The sequence below is a fragment of the Anabrus simplex genome, chromosome 4, assembly GCF_040414725.1.
Source record: "Anabrus simplex isolate iqAnaSimp1 chromosome 4, ASM4041472v1, whole genome shotgun sequence".
In the NCBI taxonomy this organism is placed as follows: Eukaryota; Metazoa; Arthropoda; class Insecta; order Orthoptera; family Tettigoniidae; genus Anabrus; species Anabrus simplex.
In genome coordinates this window covers 213,372,392-213,396,262 of record NC_090268.1, presented here as the reverse complement: position 1 = coordinate 213,396,262, position 23,871 = coordinate 213,372,392, and the positions used below count along the sequence as shown (strand labels likewise).

At 42.1% G+C, this 23,871-nt stretch overlaps 1 protein-coding gene across 7 annotated transcripts in view; it reads left to right on the top strand.

Annotated features, from left to right (window-relative positions):
- Positions 1-23,871, top strand: part of Sugb (Sugar baby) — a 263,895-nt gene that overhangs the window by 201,670 nt on the left and 38,354 nt on the right. For all 7 annotated transcript variants that reach the window (XR_010859821.2, XR_010859819.2, XR_010859818.2 and 4 more), the window contains exon 8: positions 5,748-5,990. Coding sequence is in view for 3 of the 7 variants with exons in the window: in XM_067145343.2 (XP_067001444.2) it covers positions 5,748-5,990 (243 nt within the window). In the remaining 4 variants the exon portion in view is untranslated. The remainder of the gene's footprint in view (positions 1-5,747; positions 5,991-23,871) is intronic.

The window sequence follows — 23,871 nt, the reverse complement described above, 5'->3', positions numbered from 1 at the left end:
TGTGACAGCTACATACATAGCATTTGGCTCACATATGGCTACTGGGTGGGCCAATTTTCGTGCAGAGTTTGATGATTCTGTATTTCATATGAGTAATCGAAAGTATGAATTATGCTGTGAAAATTCCAAATTGACTTAACATCGATTAATAGAGAAAAATCAAACGTAAAATGTATACAGATACGGCAAAAAGTCATAAGACCAAGGTTGTAGATCATTTCAAATTGAACGGAGATTGTGCAATCTGTTATGTGATAGGAATTTCCGAAGGTTGCACCATCATAAAAATTGCCTGCATATTTCGATATTCTTCGGGGATAAAAAGTGAAAAATTTAATTGTCTTGGATGTTTTCCGTTCATTACAGGCTAAAACGTATAATTTTGTCAAATTTCAATTATCTTCTTTTTCTTCTGGCAAATTATGCCGCAATCTGGATTTTGGGCGAGGCGGGTAAAAATGAGGACTTTCAGGAAACTAAACCAAAAATTATGGAGATGGTCATTATTACCCCTTAAACGGAAAACAAAAATTTCGCCAAAATAGTCAGTGTAGAGGTACACAGTCGTTACGATTTGATTTATATTGATAAGGAATCTGCTCCATGTAAAACACCTTTTGGGCTATGTCCGCTGGACTTAACCTGCAAAACTGACCATTCATGATATCTCCCTTATTAATCCTCCTGACGAAAAAATGCACATGAAAAAAGGTTTAGAGGTGGAATTCCATCACGTTTGGTCGATTTCCAGTCAGGTTGGTCTTGTTCTGTATATATTGTGGAAGAGTAAAATCACCATTTCGGTTCCGTATAGACCGCCAGTCCATCCCGGAACATGAAATCTTATTTACGTTTAAAACCTACCTTTGGACAGGTGGATGCTAAATATAAATTTTGGTTTGAATGTCTTCAGTAGTTTTCAAGTTGTAAGGAATACGCTTTACACGCACCCGCTCGTGAGTTAAGTCCGATGGGACTTGTATAGAAAAACGGTCCGTTAATGATATCTCCGTTATTAATCCTCGTATCGAAATGATGCACATGAGAAAAAAAGTTTTAGAAATTAATTTCTACCAAGGCAGGTAGATCTTTGGTTGTGTATATTTTGTGGAAGTGCAAAATCACTGTTTTGGTTTCGTATAAACCTCCAGTCAGTTCAGGGATTTAGAAACAATATTTGCCCTATAACCTATCAAGGACAGGTGTATATTCTAAATATGAGTCTTGGTGGAAATACATCCAGTAGTTTGTAGCACTCGCGTACATACGGCGTAATTAAGGAAGAAAATAATACAGTTAAGAAAGTTGAAAGTAATAGAAAATGGATTATAACTGAGGACACCCGGATAACGACAAATATGTAAATGCCAAGTGAATGTATTGGAAAATCAAATGCCCCTCAATAAATTATGCTAGTGTGAGTTATGGATATAATAAAGCGGTAACAGAGGAGAAATTTAGGTCCACTGATTCCTAGGTAAACAAATAATAAGATGACTGATGGTGTTATTACTTAATCTATTCGAGGGCGGTTATAACATCCAACGATATTCCGCCAATATCCCTCGGATAGGCCGATTGACGCCTCTCTTGCCTTCTACCCAAGGAACAACCACGAATGTAAAAGCATAATGAGGAAAATGTCAATACGTTACTTCCCTACTGGCATGCAGTCAGAGACGTTGCCATGATAACCTGTAGGTTCGTTGTCGGTCTGTCGGTCACTCAACGCAGAGCATGATACCAGCGGAAAACTGTAAATTTCTCCGTCATGTGAAGAGTAAGGTAAATTATGAACATAACGAAAGTTGTTTATAATGAAGAGACGTTTCACGTACGGTAAACGAAGTTTACAGAAAATCAATAGTATAAGAGAAAATGGCTATTCAAAGATTTTAAAATAATATGCATATTGAAACCTTCCCCAGTATGAGTATACTCTAAATATGAAGTTTGGTTGAGATCTATCCAGCCGTTTCGAAGTGATGTTGGAAAAACCATTCTGGTTTTCCTATAAACCCGCCATGTATTCAAATATTTTAAAATGATATGCATGTCGAAACCTTCCCCGGGATAAGTATACTCTAAATGTTAAGTTTGATTGAGATCTCTCCAGCCGTTTCGACGTGATGGTGGAAAAACCATTCTGGTTTTCCTATAAACCCCCCGTGTATTCAAATATTTTAAAATGATATGCATATCGAAACCTTCCCCGGGATGAGTATACTCTAAATATGAAGTTTGGTTGAGATCTATCTAGCCGTTTCGACTTGATGGTGGAACAGTCAAACAGACAGACAGACAGACAGACAGACAGACAGACAGACAGACAGACAAACAAACAGCGGACCCCCTACAATTTTATTTATATAGATTCTTGGTGAGGATCCCAAACACTGTTTGCATATTCCAGTAATGGACGGACCATACTTAAGTAACTTTTTTCTTTTAATTCTTTGTTGCATCCTTTAAGTAGCCTCATTATGACATGTAACGACCTGTATGCTTTCCCAACAATGTCATCAACATGACCCTTCCAGTGCAAATTACTTTCAAATCTCATACCTAAGTATTTGCACTTGCCTACTTTAGGGATAACTACCTCATCCAAAGTATATTCAAATTCAGTTTTAAAGCTCCTGTTTGTAAATGTTGTAACAGTTGATTTGCCTCCATTAATCTTCATATTATTTTCTTCAACCCATTCTTGGATACTCTCAAGGTCCCTTTGTAATTCAGAGCAATCCTCAATGTTATTTATTTCCCTATAAACAATTATGTCATCTTCATACAATCTTATTTTCGATGTTATATTGCTCCCTAAATCATTTGCGTATATTAAGAAAAGTAACGGACCGATTATACTACCCTGTGCAGTTCCCTTCCAAACTTTCTCTTCCTGTGATATATTATTTCCTACTTTGACTTTCTGAACCCTTGAATTTAGAAATGTTCTTATCCAACGTATAACCCTTACGTCCAATCCTATTCCCTCCAATTTCTTTAATAATATTCCATGTTCCACTCTATCAAAGGCTTAACATGTGATAGCCCCAGCAGATAACTTGAGGAGAAAGTTTCAAACTTCTTTGATTAAAGTAAGGTTATAAAATCACTGTTTTAATGTAAACTTTTGGCACGTCTGAGGACTTTGTTCAAATCCCTGATGGGAAACATGTAATTCAGGGAATAAAGAGTATTCACCCTTTGTTAATTCCCATTCAACTTGGTATGGGCTGACTAAGATTTTTAAACCTCTAAATTCTTCACACTGCTTCGGTACTTAATATTTCGCATGTAGTTACCCATTTGTAGTATAGGCTTAGCCTCGGCAACTTCGGGTCATAAGCCCCTTTAGGATTTTAAGTGTCTTTCAAAAAGGAGTGCAAGTGTTTCGCTTCCTAGCCTTTTGTTCATGCCCGATAGTCTTAAACCTTTTATTTTGTACATTAAGCCATTTAGAATGGGTACTCATCACCCCTGTTTAAAGTCTCACTATTTATAGACGAGTGTGTAACAGACTGTTCAGCAGAAATGACAGTAAACTTATTATCTGAAGTTTGTCAAGCATGATTGTGTAAGAAACTTGTGCTTCTAAGAGGCTGGATTATATTAACTTTTGAAGCTCAAACTACTAGACGAAGTAAATGAGCGGAACAAGTATGCTCTTGTAAATTAGTGTACCTTCAGATCTATATTGCTCATCCCTTGTAAATTATTGTGTCGATAATTTTCTCTATTGTACCTGATTTCTAAACTTATAGTCCACCCTTGTTATCCAAGCTGACGAGCTCTTTAACTGTTATTTGTTGTTGTTTATTCAGTGTATCTATCAAATTTTAAAACTCAGGAGGGAAAAAAGGAAAGGAAGAAAAAATGTTTTAAAATTTAGTGCTTTGACAACTTATGCTCTGCCACGAACCTACTACTTTGGTGTAGCAGGGGGAGAGGTGATACTCCCACGTGGCGCGTCCCAGGTGGCGGATAGGGGGGGTGCTAACTGGCTTGCCGGCGGAGTTGAGCGAAATAAAATACCTCTCGCGGACCAAACACACTACCCCCTGCCGGGGGGGGGGGAGCACATGTACAATACAGCCGTGGTATCCCCTGCCTGTCGTAAGAGGCGACTAAAAGGGGCCCAAGGGGCTCTCAACTTGGGAGTGTGGATTGGCGACCACGGGGCCCTTAGCTGAGTCTTGGCATTGCTTCCACTTACTTGTGCCAGGCTCCTCACTTTTGTGTATCCTATCCGACCTCCCTTGGTCAACTTGTTCTTTTCCGACCCCACTGGTATTAGAGCATTCGAGGTCTAGGGAGTCTTTCATTTTCACGCCCTTCGTGGCCCTTGCCTTTCTTCGTCCGTTACTTTATTTTTTGAAGTGACGGATCCCTTCTTTCTTTTTTCTCTCTCTTTACCCCCTGTGGGTGGGCGACGCAGACGAATAATACACCCATGGGGCCCTGTCGCAAGTACCAAGGGATGATTGAATTAGAACCATGAAACTACTTGTGATTCATACTATCATGCAGGGAACACCATGGGTTGCCTGTACTTGCGAGTAGTACCACTATATTAGGTACGAAATAGGTTTGTGATTAGTAGCAGTAAAGAGGCTGGCCGGGGGTTTCCAATACCCATGTGTCGTATCTATGTGAGCAACACTGCGGGTCTGGGCGTAGCCTGTGAGTTGTACCGCTATATGAGCGGCACCGTAGGTCTGCGTTGCCTGTGATTAGTACCCACTGTTTGAGGAACACCACGGGATAGTGTGAGTCCCTGTGGTTGGTACACCTAGGTGAGGAACCTCATCGGTTTGCGTTGGCTATGAGTGGCGCCATTGTGTGAGAAACACCATAGGTCTGCGTTCCCTGTACGAAGTGCAATACTTGTGAGTAGTACCATCTTGGGTGGAACACCGTGAGTCTTCGCTACTTTTGATTAGTACCCCAACATGACAAATACCATGGTTCTACTTTACTTGCGACATATACCATTCTGTGGGGCCTTATACGTGGATTTTGCACCTCTTTAGATATCATTGTGCTTTTTAAGTGGTCCCTTGGTCAGTAATACTATCATTTATGATCTATTTTCGAGTCTGATCCACTGTTTTTTGTTTGTTTGTTTTTTGTTTTTTGTTGGGTTCATGTCCATCCATTCATTCTTCATGACATTTTTAAAATTTTTACCTCTCTGTTCCACAATAATATGGTAACAGATGTAATCAAACTTGAAATAAATATGTCCTTGCAAGATCAGGCAGACATTGTTGAAAACAGAAGCATCTGAAGACACTCCATCCATGCAGTTGCCAGGAGTCAACGTCGACTTGATGGCATCTAATCAAGTCAAAGGTGAATTGCTCAGTCTGGAGAATCCACATATAACACATCGTACTACACAACCAACCACTACAGAAACTGACAGTTGTGAATACATGCTTCTTATAGGGTTGACATCGGGAGGGGCATCCAACTGTAAAACTGGGCCAAATTACAATCCATTGCTAACCCTAATAAATTGGGTGAAAGGCCAAGAGGAAGGAGAAAATAATTACATTTTTCCTAATGTCAACACATTCAGTGCACCACAAATCTTTCCTTTTGATGTTTCATATTATTTGTTCATTACTGCTGGAGACTGTGGTCCTTGTGGTCATCAGTAATTTCAGACAGGGTAATTAAAAAAAAAAAAAGTGTTGTATTCTCTTGTTCAGTTTTAACATTTAAACATCTTTCCTTTGCAGGCCGTATATTGAAGAAGATAGGCCATGTACATGCCATGACCCTGGTTCTGCTGGGTATTGCCGTGAGATTCATCCTGTATTCAGTTTTAAGCAACCCTTGGTGGTGCTTACCTATAGAACTTTTCCAGGGGATTACATTTGGTATATTTTATGCAACCATGGCATCGTATGCCAGTATAGTGGCTCCGCCAGGGACAGAGGCTACTGTCCAGGGACTCGTTGGGGCTCTCTTTGAAGGAATTGGTAAGTCAACTAGTGAATTATGTGTGGTGGAAAAAGAAAAAATATCGTCAGAGAGGAAAATTGTCTTTCACCATTTGTTCTTACCTTTTCTCTCCTCTCCAAGTTTTTTGTAATCCAACACTTCCTCAAGAGAAAGCATTGAATTGAACATTTATTGAACATAACAGGCGATTTCGCCCCTATACATGTTCACATACAGAGAAAAGGAAAAATAAACAATAGAGAATACAAATTTACTAACTACTGCTGCTACCGTCCGGCCGTGTCATCACCCTGGTGAGAAAAAGGCCGCCCTCCTCATGATGACACAGCCGGCACTAACTGTGGGGCCCTAAGGCGAAACCCCAACAAACCTAACCAGATGACAGTGCGTTTATTCTCACCATTCCATTGCAACAAACCACATCGAACTGGATCCACTCTCCTCTCCTATCCCACCTATCGCATTCTTCCCTTCCTTTGCTTATTTGGAATGGGCCTTACCCACCCCGTCATTTTCCCTTGCCCATCCTCCCTTATCCCCCCCCCCCCTAATATGCATGAATGGCGAGAAAAGGCACCTGCCCTAATTTCATAATAATAATAATAATAATAATAATAATAATAATAATAAACCACTCAGATCACCAAAAAAGAAAAAGAAGAGAAATTTATCGTATCCCCTGGGCATGTCATAAGGCTCATTTGGACACTCCGGAAACGTGAAACCCCTAAAGTAGAGCCACCACAGCAGTCATCCTCAGAGCCTCGTGCCATGCCCCTCATTCCGTAGAATTAACACCCCAGAATCAAGAGAGTAAAACTAAAAAAGAGAATCATAGTAATAATAATAATGAAAGTAATAATAATAGTAATAATAATAATCTATGTATAAGAGTATTATTCGTAACAGTCATTTGCTGTAGCAGTCTCTTACCCAATATTCAAGCATGCTCATCAAGTGTCCTTATTTCGTTCTGCGCTTTCGTCACTTTATTGTTACTGACCTACACCTAATCAATACTGCAAACAACACCACTCAGCATTTCAACACTTGCATTCCCACCAACTCTAACACAAACAGAAAGACCTTGCCTTCATGTAATCCCATATCATTACCCAACTCCCCATACTCAACTAAGTACACAACTCCTATCTTCCCTAGCTCATTTGAATCTTATCATACTATCCCCTTCCCTTATATACCCACTCTTCCCATATACATACAAAACTATTCCACCCCCCTACTCCCTTGTCCAACCTCTAACTCAGCCTCCTTCATTTTACTCTCGCAGGCCTTTTTTGCCGCGCATAAATACCTGTTCAACTCACCCCCTTTTTCCCACTGCTTAATAATCCATCTCAAGATTGCTTTCTCATCCCCCCTTCCCAATATTTTCCGATGCTCTTCACTCAATAATCCATGTCTTATCTCCCTAGTTTCCTCGCAATCTCTTAGCAAATGAAATTCATCATTCCCTGCTCCACAAAGTATACATCTTGTCTTATCCCTCCCCTGCATCCAACCTGTATTCCTTTGCAAACCTAACAACCTCCACATCATTCCATATCGTTTTGACCTATCAACGTATCTAATATTCAACCCTGCTATCTCCTCTATTTTCGTCAAAACCTTTAACGAATTTCTCAGTCTGCTTTCCCCTAATAATTTCTGCCTATGTATATCTCTAATCCTCCTTTCCAGTATCTTCATCCCTCTAACTTCTGTCTTCGACCATACCTCCCCCCACAGGTGTCCTAATCCTATCCTCTCCACATATCCCTTTATTTTTTCTAGCCAGCCCCCCCCTATACATGCTCTTACATTGCTGTTCATACGCTGCCTGCAATATCTTCCCACCTTCCTATCTTTTTAAATTCATCCAGTATCTCACTATTCTTTTTACCCCCTCTGATTCTAAATCCTCCCCACACATTAGTTCCGCCTCTGCATTTGCTATGCACCTCGGTAAGCCCATTACTAACTTAGCAAAACTACTAACGATCCTTCTTAGTTCCTCTCTTTTCTCATCCAGCCCCCAAACTTCTGCGCCGTACAATACCCTCCCAAAAATTACCGACCTTAACACTAGCCTCAGGGTTTTATAACTGATACCCGGATATTTGGTTAGCATGTTTCTGACTGAGGCTAGGGCTGCCAATCCCCTGTTTTTCGCCCTTCTGATCTGGTCATTCCACGTTCCTTTGTCATTAAAAATAACCCCTAGATATTCCAACTTCCTTACCTGTTCCAAACTTTCTCCCTGCATTACCCAATTACCTTCTATCTTTCTTCTTTTGTCTACCTGGACTACTAATAATTTAGACTTATTTCCATTCATTCTCAATCCCCATTTACTCGCAAATAGCGTCACTGCATTTAACGCTCTATTCATCCCCCCTGAAGTTAGCGTCATCAATAATACATCATCCGCAAATATCAGTCCTGGTACCTCTAAACCATTAATTACCGGCACAGCCCAATTTTCTGCCCCAAATCCCTCTAAAATATCGTTGATAAATAAAATAAACAGTATTGGCAATAATTTACACCCTTGCTTTAAACCCACCCTGGACTCTAAGGGTCTACTCAGTCTCTCTTCTCCCAATTTTACACAAAACCTAACCACCCTATATATTCCTTCCACTGCCCTCAACATCTTTTCTGAAATCCCTAACCTGCCTAATTTCTCTAATAGGGCCTCTCTATTCACCTTGTCAAAAGCTTTCTCAAAATCTATTGCTGCTACGTAAACCGTACTTCTAGCCATACTTTTATACTTTTCTAGAATAGTCTTTACTATCATAATGTTGTCCACCGTTCTTTTCTTTTTCCTAAATCCTCCTTGATAATCTGTCAATATTTCATTTTCTTCCGCCCACCTACTTATCCTGTTCGCTAGCACTCCAGTGTATATTTTACTTAAGGAATCCAGCAGAGATATGCCCCTGTAATTGTTCACACTACTCCTACTACCCTTCCCTTTGTATATTGGGCATATAATTCCTGTTTCCCATTCCTTCGGGAACTTCCCTCCCTCAAATATCTTATTGAATAGTTTAACTATGCCCTCTATCATTATCTCATTTTTGCCAATTTCTTTCCAAAACTTGTTATTTATACCATTACATCCCCTGGCCGACTTGGCTCTAACTCTGCTTATCACTCCCTGGATTTCCTCCCTTGAGATTTCTTTATCCAGATCATATATTGCCACTCTCCTATTCCTCCAAATTACCTCTTTCCCCATCCCTCTCCATCCTTCTTCCCCCTTTTCCCCTAGTAATTCATCAAAGTGCCTCATCCATTGCTCTTCCTCAATACTCGTTTTTTCTTTATTCCTTCCACCCTTAATAATTTTATTAATCTTGTCCCAAACTCTCTCAAAATTATTTGTCTTGCAATCCTTATTTATGGCTTCAATTTGTTCCTCTAGCCACGCCTTTCTTGTCTCGCAAATTTTCTTTTTATACTCTTTCCTCAATTTACAAAAAATCTCCCTTTCTTGGTCCCCACCTTTCCTTCTATAATCTTCTAACGCAATCATCACCTTTCTCCGCATTCCTTCACACTCTCTATTAAACCATTCTTCTCCCTCCTCCTTATTTCTCTTACTAGATCTCGTCTTCTGCGCTATTATCTTTATTGGATGTAGCAGCAACTCTAAGGCTTTATCAGTATTATTCTCTTCTAAGGCCCCTTACCACCCATATTTCAGGAATTGTAACTCCTCTTTTACTACTCTATTCCAATCTCGGCTCACTTTCTCTGACCATTTATACTTATTATATCCACTCCCCCGTTTATCACTCGTCCCATCCAGCTTCCTTGTGCACTTCTCTTCCCCCCTTTTCAACATAACCCCCACCGGGAAATGGTGTGATTCAATCCAGTCTCCTATTTCCATTCTTACAATATCCTCAATCATCCCCTCCGAGCTCAAAACCATATCTATCACACTACCACCCTTCTCAGTAACATATGTCAATTTCCCCATCCTGTCCCCCTCTATCCACCCATTCAGAATATACAAATTTCCCACCGCACACATCTCCAGGAGCTTCTCTCCATAACTATTTATAATTTTGTCCTCACTCCTTCTACTTTTCCGCATACACATTCCATCCTCCCTACTATATACTGGGCTCTGTTCCCCTATTCTCGCGTTCCAATCCCCGAATAACAACATGTCTTCTTCCCCTGGAAACATTCCTCTTATCCTACCAATATCTACCAGTAACTCTTCAAAAAAATATTTATTTGCATATGCTGAATTACTAGGATGGCAGTAAACAAAGGCTAGATTTATTTTTCTCCTCCTTCCCTCAACCCCTCCCATATTCAATCTCATCCATATGGCTTCTTTCATATCGGTCTCTATATCCTCCACCATTTCACTAATTTCTTCCCTAATTAGAACTATCATCCCTCCTGGTGTGCGGCCTCTAGTCCTCTCTTTTCTTCTATATTTATATTTTATCACAAACCCCTTCCATGTAATCTCCTTCCCTATTTCCAGCCACGTCTCCAGTAGTGCCACCACATCGAAACTTTCAATTTCTTCCCGCACTTTCTTATTTCCTAATTTGTTCATTAATCCCTCTATATTTACACATCCTATTTTCCAATATAGTTATAACTTTCCCTCACTCCCTTCTGTATCTCCCCCTCTGTTCTTGCTCCTAGTCATTATCGACCTATCAGTCGTTATCGCCCTCTCATCTCTTGTCTCCCTCCCATCTCTTTTAACCGATCTATTCCCTTCCCCCTCCTCCCTATCCTCCTTGCCATTCCGACCTTTTCCCCATATATCCTTCAGACTGATACTTCTTTTCTTACTCAAAATTGCTTTACCTTCCTGTTGATTCATCTTCCCTTGTCCTTTCTCGCTCACTAAAACACTACACTCTGCTCTCACGGTTTCTTGCTGTTCTCTCTCGCTGACCACTTCACTATCTTGATCTTCTGTATCCGGACTGCACTGCCCGTTCTCTTCTGAGATGATCTCCTCCCTTTCCACGTCTCTCCTCCTCCCCTTTTCTTCCTTCTTCTTCTTCTCATCTCAAGAGAAAGCAAAAACAAACTCATCAAGGGTAGGAAGATTAAATGTAGAAGATAAGGAATTGATGACAGGTGGGCTCCATAATGGAAAGTTGTCTTCGTTCTCCTCTTTCTGTTCCTTCCCGTTCCTATGACTGCTCATCTTTTGTGCATTTCAGTGATCCTTTTTTATTTCCTCAACTTTTAATTAAGAATTGTCAAGGGTTAACACTAACCTAGGCCTGGCTAAAAAGCACTTTGGCAACACTCGGGCCTTGTACATTGAGCTCAGCTGTTGTGCAGTGTCTAGGGGAGAGAAGGAAGGAAGGTTAACTGTCTGGCTGAACAGCAGCAGCTCAGTCACCTTGCTAAGCAGTCAAGTGAAAACCCGTGCATATACGTTTTGGTGCAGTATCTGTTTTGCCAAGCCTGTATATGTATGAAATATACAGTAAAGCCTCGTTACAACGTTTCTGCAGGGGACAACAAAAATGAACGTGTTAAGGGAGAAAACGTACTGCTGAATATACGGCCAACAGGGATGTGGAAACACTAGATACAATTTTTTCCATCATGAAGGCATTTAAGTAAAATTCTTTCAAGAACAAAATTTACTATGTCCACCTATTCAATACTATTATATTTGTCACAAGTGAACTATGTAGTGCAAGTGGAAAGTGTTTTTTTTAAGACTTTATTTGTGAAGTACATATGAGGTTTTATTTATTATAACCTAACCTGTACTGTTATTTGTAGAGCATAATATAACATAATGGCCTAACCTGTACTGTGTAAGATTGGTGACTTATGCATTTGTAAATAGTAGAATTCTGTTCTATATTTCCTGGAAGGACCCAGAAAGTTATATGAATTATGGAACAGGGTGTGTTGTTTTGTGGGTAATGTATTCTAGAAAATATTTCTGACTGTTCTGGAAATACGACATTCGCGATCAGGCGTATTCTAGAATGTTAGTCAGAGTTCGCTATCGAAAGTAATGTTGTGATTGGTGAGTCTAGGTGGCGATAGGGAACTCGTGCACGCTGATTGGCTGGCTCCAAGGCTGGAATTTCCTATATATAGTGAGCGAGGCAGTGTTCGAATGAATTCTGTATCCTGAATTCTGTCGTTCTTGGTCTATCTGTCTGCGAGCAGCCTATCTGGTTGACGTCTCCCGGTTTCCGGGATGGCACACTCCTCGGGTAAGCACTCTTGAATTCCGTTCCTGCTAAAATTTCCGTAATGTTCCGATTTGCTTTTCATACAAGAGTCTGCCCTAACCTCGCCTAGATTCACCAAATTAGTTACTTATGACGCCTTAGTTTTTCAGCTGGGCTTACCTGTTCATTTCCGAGGCATTCCCATTTCTTGTTTTACTAAATAATAATCGTATGGCCTCAGCTACCGTGTGCAGACATTTCAATTTGACGCCATCTGGCTGTCTGCTCGTCAATTTCGACGTTCCGTTTTACTCTAGGCCACCACTAGATGGCAGACCGAGTAAACCGAAACTCTCTTGGGCGTCTATGGCTGAGATTTAATTAATTTTGTCGGGTAAACACCAAATGTGTCACCAGAGATCTTTTACATGCCGACATCGTACGACATGGAGTGTCCAATGGATTTTTTTCCGCCCTTCAAAAATCCGACTACCTCTGCCGGGTTTGAACCCGCTATCTTGGGATCCGGAGGCCGACACTCTACCGCTGATCCACAGAGGCAGCTTTACTAAAATATGTAGAATGTAGTTTAATATTATTTTCCTTGCGGTTTGCCTCTGGTAGTTCTGTATCACTTTAGGTACGCTAGGTTTTGAATAACCTTTTTCACATCACTGTAAATTGCACTGTACAACTGCATTGGTAACTAGATGTATAGTTGATTTGAAATTTGAATTTACACTGCTACGAAATTAGCTATGTATATCACTGAACTTATAGCTCGTAACTTGGAATTGTATTTGAAATGTATTTGTAAAATTATTTTGTCAATAATATTTTTCAAATCTTAAGGATCACGGCGATTTATTTCGGAATCCGCTATCTAAGCCATGTCCATGCCTTTGGTAGGTTCCCAGCCCTTTTCATCTTCCCGGTTTGTTGTTCACTAGTTGGCCCTACTGATATTTACGTACATGTTTTTGTTGGAGATTCGCGTAATGCCAGCTAATGTTTTTCCGAGTGTGTAGTGATTTCTGATATTGTGCTCTTACCTTCCCCTTTTAACTGTGTTTGTGCTTTGTTTTGGTGTTACCACTGTAGTAGAGGTAACATTTTGGTAGCAGAGGCAAGCGCTAGATTGCGGAGGAAGAAAAGTGAACCGTGATCACACCTAACCTAAAACCTCGTAAGAGTTGTGGTTCGTATACCGTCTGAAATCTCGTTTCTACCTGTCAGGATGGCTCGTGCTGTTCCTCATCCTTTCCATTTGAGAAAGGAAGAACTGATTTACGAGTTAAAAATTCGCAAAATTAGTTCAACAGGCAACGTCAGAGATGATACTAACCTGTTGAGAAAGTCGCTTAACCTACCTATAACCATAACTGACTTAACTACAGACGAGTTGCGTGAGTCTTTGACCGTGATTAAAGATAAGTTACCTGAATTTAACGCCATTCTTGTGTCATTTGGTGCTTCTAAACCCATGCATGGCCAATTAGCCGGGGTTAAGGGGCAGTTATTACATTATTTAGACAGAATTAAGGATTTGTTCTCTCGAATTGCCGGAAGTTGAGAGGCAGAAATGTCAAGCCTTGCTAGAACAGTTTTCCACAGTTTTCAACACAATCAGTGGTTTGCTTGAAGGCAATAAGTTAAATAACACCGTTTCTCAAATTCAAGTGTCGATCTCATCTGGAATGAGCGACAGTGTTAATTGTGGCGAGGCATCTGTTGCTGCTCAAGTGTGTGATCCGACACCTAGTGCTGGTGTTAGGCCTATTCAGGAGTCTGAGGTGACTAATGATGCCCTGGGATCTTCTGTTTCATTGTCTGGAACTAGGACACCTGTAAGTCATTCTAATGATACATCTCTTTTGTATGTTGGTAACCGTACAAGTTTTCCTATGATTCCTGCTAATTCCGTTGAAGCTCAGTGTTTATCTTCTATTACTAATCAACCCGGTTCTTATTCAATGGTACAAAACCACCCCCCTTTCTTAGCGCCACCTGTATCGAGTTGCATAACCTCTACACAACCGGTTAATGCCCAAATGGTCTCTCAGATTAGTGGGAACCTTTCTCAAATTAGGTTGTCTGCGCTCGTAACATTGCAGGGTAACGTTAGTCCTAACCTATCCTGTACTCCGTCCTTTTCACAAGGGTACCCAAATCAAAGGCACAAGGCCTCACTAAACCCTCTGGACTATTCTAAGCCTTCCCAAGCACCCCCTACACCTGTTTTTCCCCAGATTTTCTCCAATCTGCCTCACCCGTTGACCACTATGTTTAAGGGAGTCTTGAAATTTTCAGCGAACTCCGTTGGTGAAGTTATTTCCTTCCTTTGGTTCCTAACTGAATTCAAGGATCAGGCAATTGTGTATGATCTCAGGAACGACAACGTAGTTCAAATTCTATACCCACATGTCTCTGGAGCTCTTTCTGAGCACATTGTCAGGGCCATTGCTGAAAGATGGTCAGTAGATCAATTTCATGCCCATGTTCTTGAATATTTCATTCCTGCTCGTGCCTTGTCGGCATTAGTGCAGAAGCACTATTTCAGAGTACATCATCTTAACGAGTCGCTATCTGAATATGTTCAAGACATTAAGCTCCAAGCTAAGATTTTCCGGCTCCACTATTCAGAGACCCAGATAGTTGCCAACATAATTGAAGGTCTCGCCCCGAACTATAGATCATATCTGGCTCTTTCACCCCGACCAGCAACGTTCGCCCAGTTGGAAGCCGTTACAGTGTCTGCTGAAGGCATTCGATATGCTGACCAGTTACGCCGTGCATTAGCCCCACCTCCTATAACCGTACCCCCTACTCAGGATTCTAAAACCACCCCGTCACCTGCTTCCAACTCGTGTAATCCCGTTCATGTTTCAAATAACATACCTGTTCGCTCTCCTCCGTACCGGTTGTCACCTCCCAAAATGAAAGCCCTGAAGGCTATCATTGATCAAATGCTCGCTGACGGATTGATATGGCCTTCCAAGTCAGCCTATTCTTCTTCAATATTTCTGGTCCCCAAACCACAAGGTGGTTATCGGCCTGTAGTCGACTATCGGATGTTGAACCGTAAGGTAGTCCTCCAATCTGTCCCACTTCCTGATTTGCACTCTTGTTTTTCTTGGTTCGCTAATGCAAAGATTTTCACCACTTTCGATTTAAATCAGGCTTATTACCAGATACCCCTTGCCGAAGAATCCAAGCATCTCACTGCATTTGCAACCGATTGGAACCTATATGAATTCGAACGTGTCCCTTTTGGACTGGCAATTGGAGCGACCGTCCTTACACGGTTACTAGATTATGTCTTATCGGACATAAAGTTCAAGTTTGTTTGTAATTACCTCGATGATCTGATAATTTTTAGTGAAACCTTCGAGGAACACCTACTCCATCTCAACGAAGTGCTGGAAAGACTGCGTAAAGCAGGTCTAACCCTCAAGGCACATCCAAGGTTTCCTTTGCACAACCCCAGATGTCCTCCTTAGGACATATCATGTCGGGGAGGGGTGTCTCAATCAATCAGTCTCGTACTGCCGCCATCCAGAATTTTCTCCCTCCAAAGGACGTCAAGGCTGTAGCCAGATTCATTGGCATGGTGAATTTCTTTCGCAAGTTCATTCCTAATTTTGCTGAACGTGCAGCTCCATTAAATGATTTGAGAAGAAAGGATGCCAAATTTGTGTGGGGTGATGCCCAACGTGAAGCCTTCATGGACTTAAAATCTGCCTTATGTAACGCCCCTGTACTGGCTATGCCAGACTTTTCTAAACGCTTCATTCTTCAGACTGACGCCTCTTCCTCAGGCATATCTGGAGTTCTTCTACAGGAGTTTCAAGAAGGGTGTCATCCTATTTCTTATGCTTCCCGTGCCCTGAATTCTGCTGAGCGCAATTATTCCATTTAGGAGTTGGAAGCCCTGGCTGTTGTCTTCTCCTTAGAATGCTTCAGAATGTACCTGGAACATCTCGCTTTCGATCTGGAAACTGACAATCAGGCGTTGAGTTGGGTACTGGCCAAGCCGCGAAAGACCGGTCGTCTAGCACGAGGGGCAGTACGCATCTCAGCCTTCCAATTTGAAGCCCGCCACATTCGTGGCACGGAAAACGTTGTGGCTGATGGCCTCAGTAGGATGTTCCATCCAGACAGCTCTGACCCTCAATCCGAGCCAGTAGACTCATCTCCCGAACAAGTATCAGCTTTTGTCAATGTAGTTCTCACTGACTCTCCCTTCCTTTTCAAGGATATTGCCAAACATCAAGAGGACGATCATGAGTTAAAGGCCATTGTCGACAGGATTAAATCCGGTGAGCATGTTAAACCCTATATTCTTAAGAATGGTGTCTTGTGTTGTCCTGCTCGTGGTCGCAGAGACCCCAAAATTGTAGTCCCAACTAACCTGGTCCCGGCTCTCTTCAAATACTTTCATGAATCCCCAGTGGGCGGTCATCTGGGGGTTTTCAAAACGAGAGAAAAAATCCGTAACCACTACATTTGGAAATCCATGGATAGTGAGATCCGTACCCATGTCAAGTCCTGTAAGATTTGCAACATCAGTAAACCTGCCCCGAATACTCGTCTAGGTCTCTTGTCTTCTGAGCAAGCTTCTCGCCCCATGGAAAGACTGTTCATAGACTATATTGGGCCTTTCCCGAGATCTCGGAATGGTCATCGTTTCATACTCGTGTATGTTGACGCCTTTTTGCGTTTTACGTGGCTGTTCCCCACTCGGATGGCTAACGCCAACACCACCATCTCGTGCTTGAAACAGATATTCGCCTCGTTTGGACCCTGTCAATTCTTGTTAAGTGATAACGCAAGAGCCTTTACTTCTGCCCAGTTCCGGAATTTCTGCTTTGATCTATCCATTGCTCATGTAACCACTACCCCTTATTACCCGAAGCCAAATTATACTGAGTGAGTGAATCGTAACCTGCGATCTGCCCTCATCGCTTATCACTCCTCAGACCATTCCAAGTGGGATTCCTCATTGAATTGGTTGTCATTTGCATTTAACACTGCTGTCCATGAAAGCCACAAGCAAACCCCTGCTTCGTTGATGCTGGCTTTTACCCCAAATTCTCCTTTATCTAACCTATGGTCAATTAATGATCTTCTGCCTGACGATGCCAGCCCAGAAAAGATCCGAGCTAATTGGCACCGTGTACGAAAGAACTTGAAGGTTTATTACGCTAAGGTGCAGTGTAATTACAACCACGGGCGAAGACCGCACGAGCTTTCTGTGGGTGACCAGGTGTTTATTAAAACACATCCCGTCAGTAGTGCTGCGGACCATGTTATCAGTAAGTTGGCCCCCAGATTTTGAGGTCCCTGCACTATCTTAAAGTTCCTCACCCCGGTGACATTATTGGTGAGTGATCCCGAAAGGAAAAGGATCAGCAGAGTACATCTCTCCCAGATCAAGGTACCTTAAGTCTGGTAAGGAAGGGTAAACACCATTGTTGGTGACCTTGTAGATTTAGTTGTAAGAATTTAGTTATAAAATAATTTTATTGTAACGTTATTTTTAAGGTTTTAGTTATAAGATAATAAGTTTTATTGTAAGTTAGTTGTAAGTAATTGTGTAAGTGAATACTTTAGGTATCCTCTAGTGTAATAGATTTAGTATTATAAGTTAGATAAGTTTTAGTTTAGGGTCACTACTTGGAATTTTCTTCCCCTTACTGTCAGGTTTAGGGCACCCTCCTGTAGTTTCTTTTCACCCCCACCATAATCTTGTCACGTGAATTGTAGATAGCAGTGCTTACCCCTGGTGTGCGAGGGAGAGTCCCTTCTGCATACTTATTAAGCCACCCATCGGGTGACTCTACGCAAGATCTTGAGCCCAGCAGCATACTTTTACCTCAAAGTATTCCCCTGTCTGCTGCGGTTTGTGTGTGTTACAGCGGCTGCAGTGACCAGCTTCTTCGGACAGCAACCTGAAGTGCCAAATAGGGAGACACACTGTGTGCCTTGGGCGTCACCATCCGGCACCACTATCCTGCGGGGAACATCCTATTGGTGGCAGGCAGACTGGATGGTGTCTCACCCCTGCTTATTTGGTGCAAGAGACCACTGAACTGCATCTCACCTAGGTGTCGGGTTTGGACTGACATTGAATAGAGGCTGGCGGCAAACGGCCGTGTCGGCAGCCGCATCATCAGCAAGAACCTGTGGCCTAGCGGTGCTGTGACTGGTGTGGAAAACTAGTGCAAAATTCTTAGTCCATGACTCGCCTAATAGGAGGCTTTGAACGCTGTTTAGCAACAAGTGAGAAGTTTCGGTATTTCTAACATTTGACAGAAAGTATGGTGTACATGATTTAGTGGATCTATATTTGAAAATTATGTGACAGTTTGTGTTGTTTGTTATCACAAAGTTTACTTCAAGAAACCATGTGTGTTAGAGTGAGGTACCCTTACTATCTGTACTGTGTGAGAACGTTTTATCGCTGGCTCTCCAGTGAGGTTATATTAATGGTCGAGCATGGCTCATGGGGGGAGGAAGATGTCACAAGTGAACTATGTAGTGCAAGTGGAAAGTGTTTTTTTTTTTTAAGACTTTATTTGTGATGTACATATGAGGTTTTATTTATTATAACCTAACCTGTACTGTTCTTTGTAGAGCATAATATAACGTAATGACCTAACCTGTACTGTGTAAGATTGGTGACTTGTGCATTTGTAAATAGTAGAATTCTGTTCTATATTTCCTGGAAGGAACCAGAAAGTTATATGAATTATGGAACAGGGTGTGTTGTTTTGTGGGTAATGTATTCTAGAAAATATTTCTGACTGTTCTGGAAATACGACATTCGCGATCAGGCGTATTCTAGAATGTTAGTCAAAGTTCGCGATCGAAAGTAATGTTGTGATTGGTGAGTCTAGGTGGCGATAGGGAACTAGTGTATGCTGATTGGCTGCCTCCAAGGCCGGAATTTCCTATATATAGTGAGCGAGGCAGTGTTCGAATGAATTCTGTATCCTGAATTCTGTCGTTCTTGGTCTATCTGTCTGCGAGCAGCCTATCTGGTTGACGTCTCCCGGTTTCCGGGATGGCGCACTCCTCGGGTAAGCATTCTTGAATTCCGTTCCTGTTAAAATTTCCGTAATGTTCCGATTTGTTTTTCATACTGGAGTCTGCCCTAACCTCGCCTAGATTCACCAAATTAGTTACTTATGACGCCTTAGTTTTTCAGCTGGGCTTACCTGTTCATTTCCGAGGCATTCCCATTTCTTGTTTCACTAAAATATGTAGAATGTAGTTTAATATTATTTTCCTTGGGGTTTGCCTCTGGTAGTTCTGTATCACTTTAGGTACGCTAGGTTTTGAATAACCTTTTTTCACATCACTGTAAATTACACTGTACAACTGCATTGGTAACTAGATGTGTAGTTGATTTGAAATTTGAATTTACACTGCTACGAAATAAGCTATGTATATCACTGAACTTATAGCTCCACGAACCTGCTACGAAGGCGTAGCAGAGGGAGAGTTGATACTCCCACGTGGCGCGTCCCAGGTGGCGGATGGGGGGTCCTAACCGGCTTGCCGGCGGACTTGAGGGAAATAAAATACCTCTCTCGGACCAAACACACTACCCCCTGCGGGTGGGGGACGCTCATGCAGAATACACCTGCGGTATTCCCCTGCCTGTCGTAAGGGGCGACCTTGGCGCGGACATGGATTGCGGTTTGGTATAATGTGATGGACCTCCTGTGGATGGGAGGGGTCGAGTACATTCACAGGTAATCCCTGCCTGTCGTAGAAGGCGACTTAAAGGGTCGTGTGGCCATGGTCCCCTCTTAATTTTATTATTATTTTTCCGAGGGTCAGAAGTAGACCATTTCCAAATTTTGATGTGCGTGCTGCCCGGAGATGGGCCTCTTACGTGTGCGATTACGCCCAAAAGCCCGCAACTGTCCACCCAGGACCATTGTGTGGTGGGAGCGCCATGTACCTTGGCAGTAGTATCCGCCTGACAACACAGGTCCCCGCACAGCCGAATGCCAGAAGGACATATTATTATTAATTTTTTTTTTTCTCTCTCTCTATATTAGTGCTCTGTACACGCTATGGGGTACATGCTATTGCGGGTGACTGGAGGAAGGGAGTCTTAGTGCTCATTGCCTCAGTCATCCCATACTAGGCATCGTCCAACATCGGACCCCGGGCAGTACCTGCTACGACCAGGTGGGTATTGCCTTGGCTGCTTGGTTCAGCTACAGAGACCCCTGAACGGAGTGGGTGGCATTCGGGGAGGATGCTATCGGGCATGGCTTCCAAACGAAGTCGTCCTTCTCAAGGTGGTCCCCCACCTAAGTCTTTAACTTTTGCTTCCCTGAGAGGTTCAACTCCCTGGGAACATGCGCAGCGTGAAGCAATGGGATCCAGCTTCCCTAGGTTTCTGGTCCCTACCAGAACCGATGGGCACGATTTTAAGCTGGTGAAGTCGATCCTGTTTAGTAGGCACATCGAAGGCGTCTATGGCAAACTGGAGGACCTTAAGAAAATGCGCAACGGTAGTTTGCTTCTAAAGACTCGTACAGCACTGCAAGCTGATCAGTTGCTTAAGTGCGAGCACTTTGGCGAAATCCCCGTCAAAGTGGAGGAGCATAAGTCCTTGAACCTGGTTTGCGGAGTCATCTTTCACCGCAACCTTATTTTGAACACTGACAACGAGTTGATGGAAGACATGAGGAACTGTGGCGTGTCCCACGTCTGGCGCATTACGCGCTAGGTCAACGGTGAAGACGTTGCCACTGGTGCCTTCATTGTCTCTTTCAAGTTGTCAGTGTTACCAGAGAAAGTCAACGGGGTAGATGTTGCGCTGTCCTCTACATCTACAGATGTAGAAGTAGATAGTGTTTAGGCTTACGAGCATTTTATCGCTCATAACCTAACACTCCTTTTATAGTCCACACTATGGCACTGTTACAGTGCAATTGTAACGGTTATGACAGGCATCTTGCTGAGTTACGTCAGCTCGTTAGTGAGTATGCAGCGAGTATAGTCTGTATTCAGGAGACCAACTTTAGACCTGGTCATCATACGGTCTTGAGAAACTTCACACTATACTCGACAGAACAGTACCATGCTCACCGGGCTTCCGGTGGAGTTGGCATCTTTGTACGTTTTGATACCTACAGCGAAGAGTTTCGATTAAGAACCCCACTCGAGGCTATCGCTGTTCACGTTCCGCTGCCTGTCATAGCAACAGTGTGTAATGTTTATCTTCCACCCGGCCAGCATCTGAATATCAATGATGTCGCTGATCTTATAGATCAGCTTCAACCACCCTTCCTCTTATTGGGCGATCTTAACGCCCATCACCCCATATGGGGTTCTGAGACGCCTTGCCCCCGAGGAAGAGAGCTGGAAACACTTCTAACAGATCTGGATTTATGTATTTTGAACACAGGGGAACCAACTCACTTTAGTGTACGTTACGGCACATACTCTCGCTATACAATAATAAAGTTTTATTATGAATCCACCTGCAACATACTCTCGCATTGACGTTAGTCTACGCAGCTGAACGTTGGTTCCACTGTTTCGGTGGAATGCACACGATGATCTCTGTGACAGTGACCATTTTCCCATCATTCTTACTTTGTTGAAACATAAAACCGTCGAGGCTCCCCCTCGATGGATTCTTAAACATGCTGATTGGCCAAAGTACACATCACTAGCTGTCTTTAACGATGATGTCAGGCGGACCATCGGCGAGGAAATAACTTACGTCACCCAAGTTATTCTTGCTGCTGCTGAGGAGTCCATTCCGCTTTTCTCGGGGACTCCTCGCCGAAAACTCGTTCCTTTTTTTTTTATAAATGGCGCCCGGTAATGACGATGTTGTGTTTTATTCTCCGAGTAAATTAACTGTAAAATGTGACGAAAAGTGCGGAAAATGTCGAAAATTAGTGAAAAATGGAATGTTGTGTGATTCATGTGATAGATGGTGGCATTATAAGTGCGGAAATTGCCCTAGAGACGTAAAAACTAATGAAAATGTTGACTGGATTTGTGAGCAGTGTGTTCGGAATGTTGTTGTTGCGGACGGCGTTGACGAAGCACCGAAAACAGACGATGAGGAATATAAAAGTGCATTAGAAATTATAAACATTCTAAAAAAGGACAATGAGACTCCTAAAGTTGAAAATCAAGAATTAAAAGAAAGACTGCGATCGCTAGAATTTGGGACTGACCGTTCTTCGAGTGATATACCGGTACAAGTAACAAACTCAAGCACGTGGTGTCAAGTAGTTCGTGGATGGCCGGCTAAGAAGAAATCTACAACTGAATTTCCGGAAATAAACATCAGAAATAGGTTTTCTGCCCTAAATAATTTAATTCTGGAAGAAAGTGATCGCACGCATGAAACCAAATCATCGCGATCCGTTGCTGTGCCGAGTTTAAAATTTAGGCCTAGAATTCTGATTCAAGATCCATTTAGGCCTAAATCAGCGAAGGTAGCTGTGTTTGGTGATAGCCAAGGAAGGGGAATTGCGGGAGTGATTAACGACGAGAATATAGCAGCAACCGGAGAAATATATCCAGGAGCTTCTATCAGCAGTGTTGTGGAAAACGTAGAAGCAGCAACTAGGAACTTCGGGAGCGGCGATGCAGTGCTTATCATCGGTGGGACGAACGACGTAGCTCGCGACGACGCCAAGAATGTAAGATCACAACTTAAACATACACTAGGGAAGCTGACCCACACTAACGTTTTTGTAGTGAACGTGCCCCACAGGCATGATTTGAGTAGAGACTCGTGTGTGAACATTGAAGTGGACAAGGTCAATACAGATATTGTTAAAAATTTGTAAACATTTTCGGAATACTCAGGTTATTGAATGCAGCAGTTTTGAGAGATACTGTTATACAAAACATGGCCTCCATCTAAACAATTCAGGTAAACAAAAGATAGCAAATATTGTTCTAGATTTTATTAATCTTAAGATATGTACTGTAAAACAGGCAACTCCCTTGAGTTATAATACTGACCAGGAAAACTAGTAGAAAGAGCCAGCTGTACTTCAAGCTGGCTCAGTCAACTAGAAAAAGAAACTCAGGATAGTAAGGAATTTCAAGTTACCCAATTGCAACAGTCAAGTTTTAGGGAGGAAGGGGGTCTGAGATTGCTCTTGGTAAACTGTCAAAGTGTAGTAAATAAACAATTAAAATTCGGTACATTGATGGAATCTTATGAGACTGATGTGGTGATAGGAGTGGAATCGTGGTTGAAAGAAGGGGTGGGTAATAGAGAAGTATTTCCAGAAGGGTACACAGTCTATCGTAGAGACCGAGGAGATAAAAAGGGAGGGGGGGGTGTGTTTATTCTGGTGAAGGAAACTTACTGTTCACATGAATGGTTTACCGATGAAAGGGATGAAATATTAGGGATAAAATTAGTTTGTGATAATATGAAGGAGGTGGGAATTATAGGAACATACAGGCCTGGAAGAGAGGAAAGAGACATGGAAATCTTTGAAAAAATAATAGATTATACTCGTAAAAACAATAATAATGATCTGGTAATAATTGGGGGAGATCTAAATTTGCCTGAAGTTGAATGGAAAGGAGCTGCAAGTGAAGCCCATGAACAGAAACTGGCAAATAAGTTAATTTGGGAGGGAGGATTTACACAAGTAGTACAAGAACCGACTCGTCTCAATAACTTACTAGA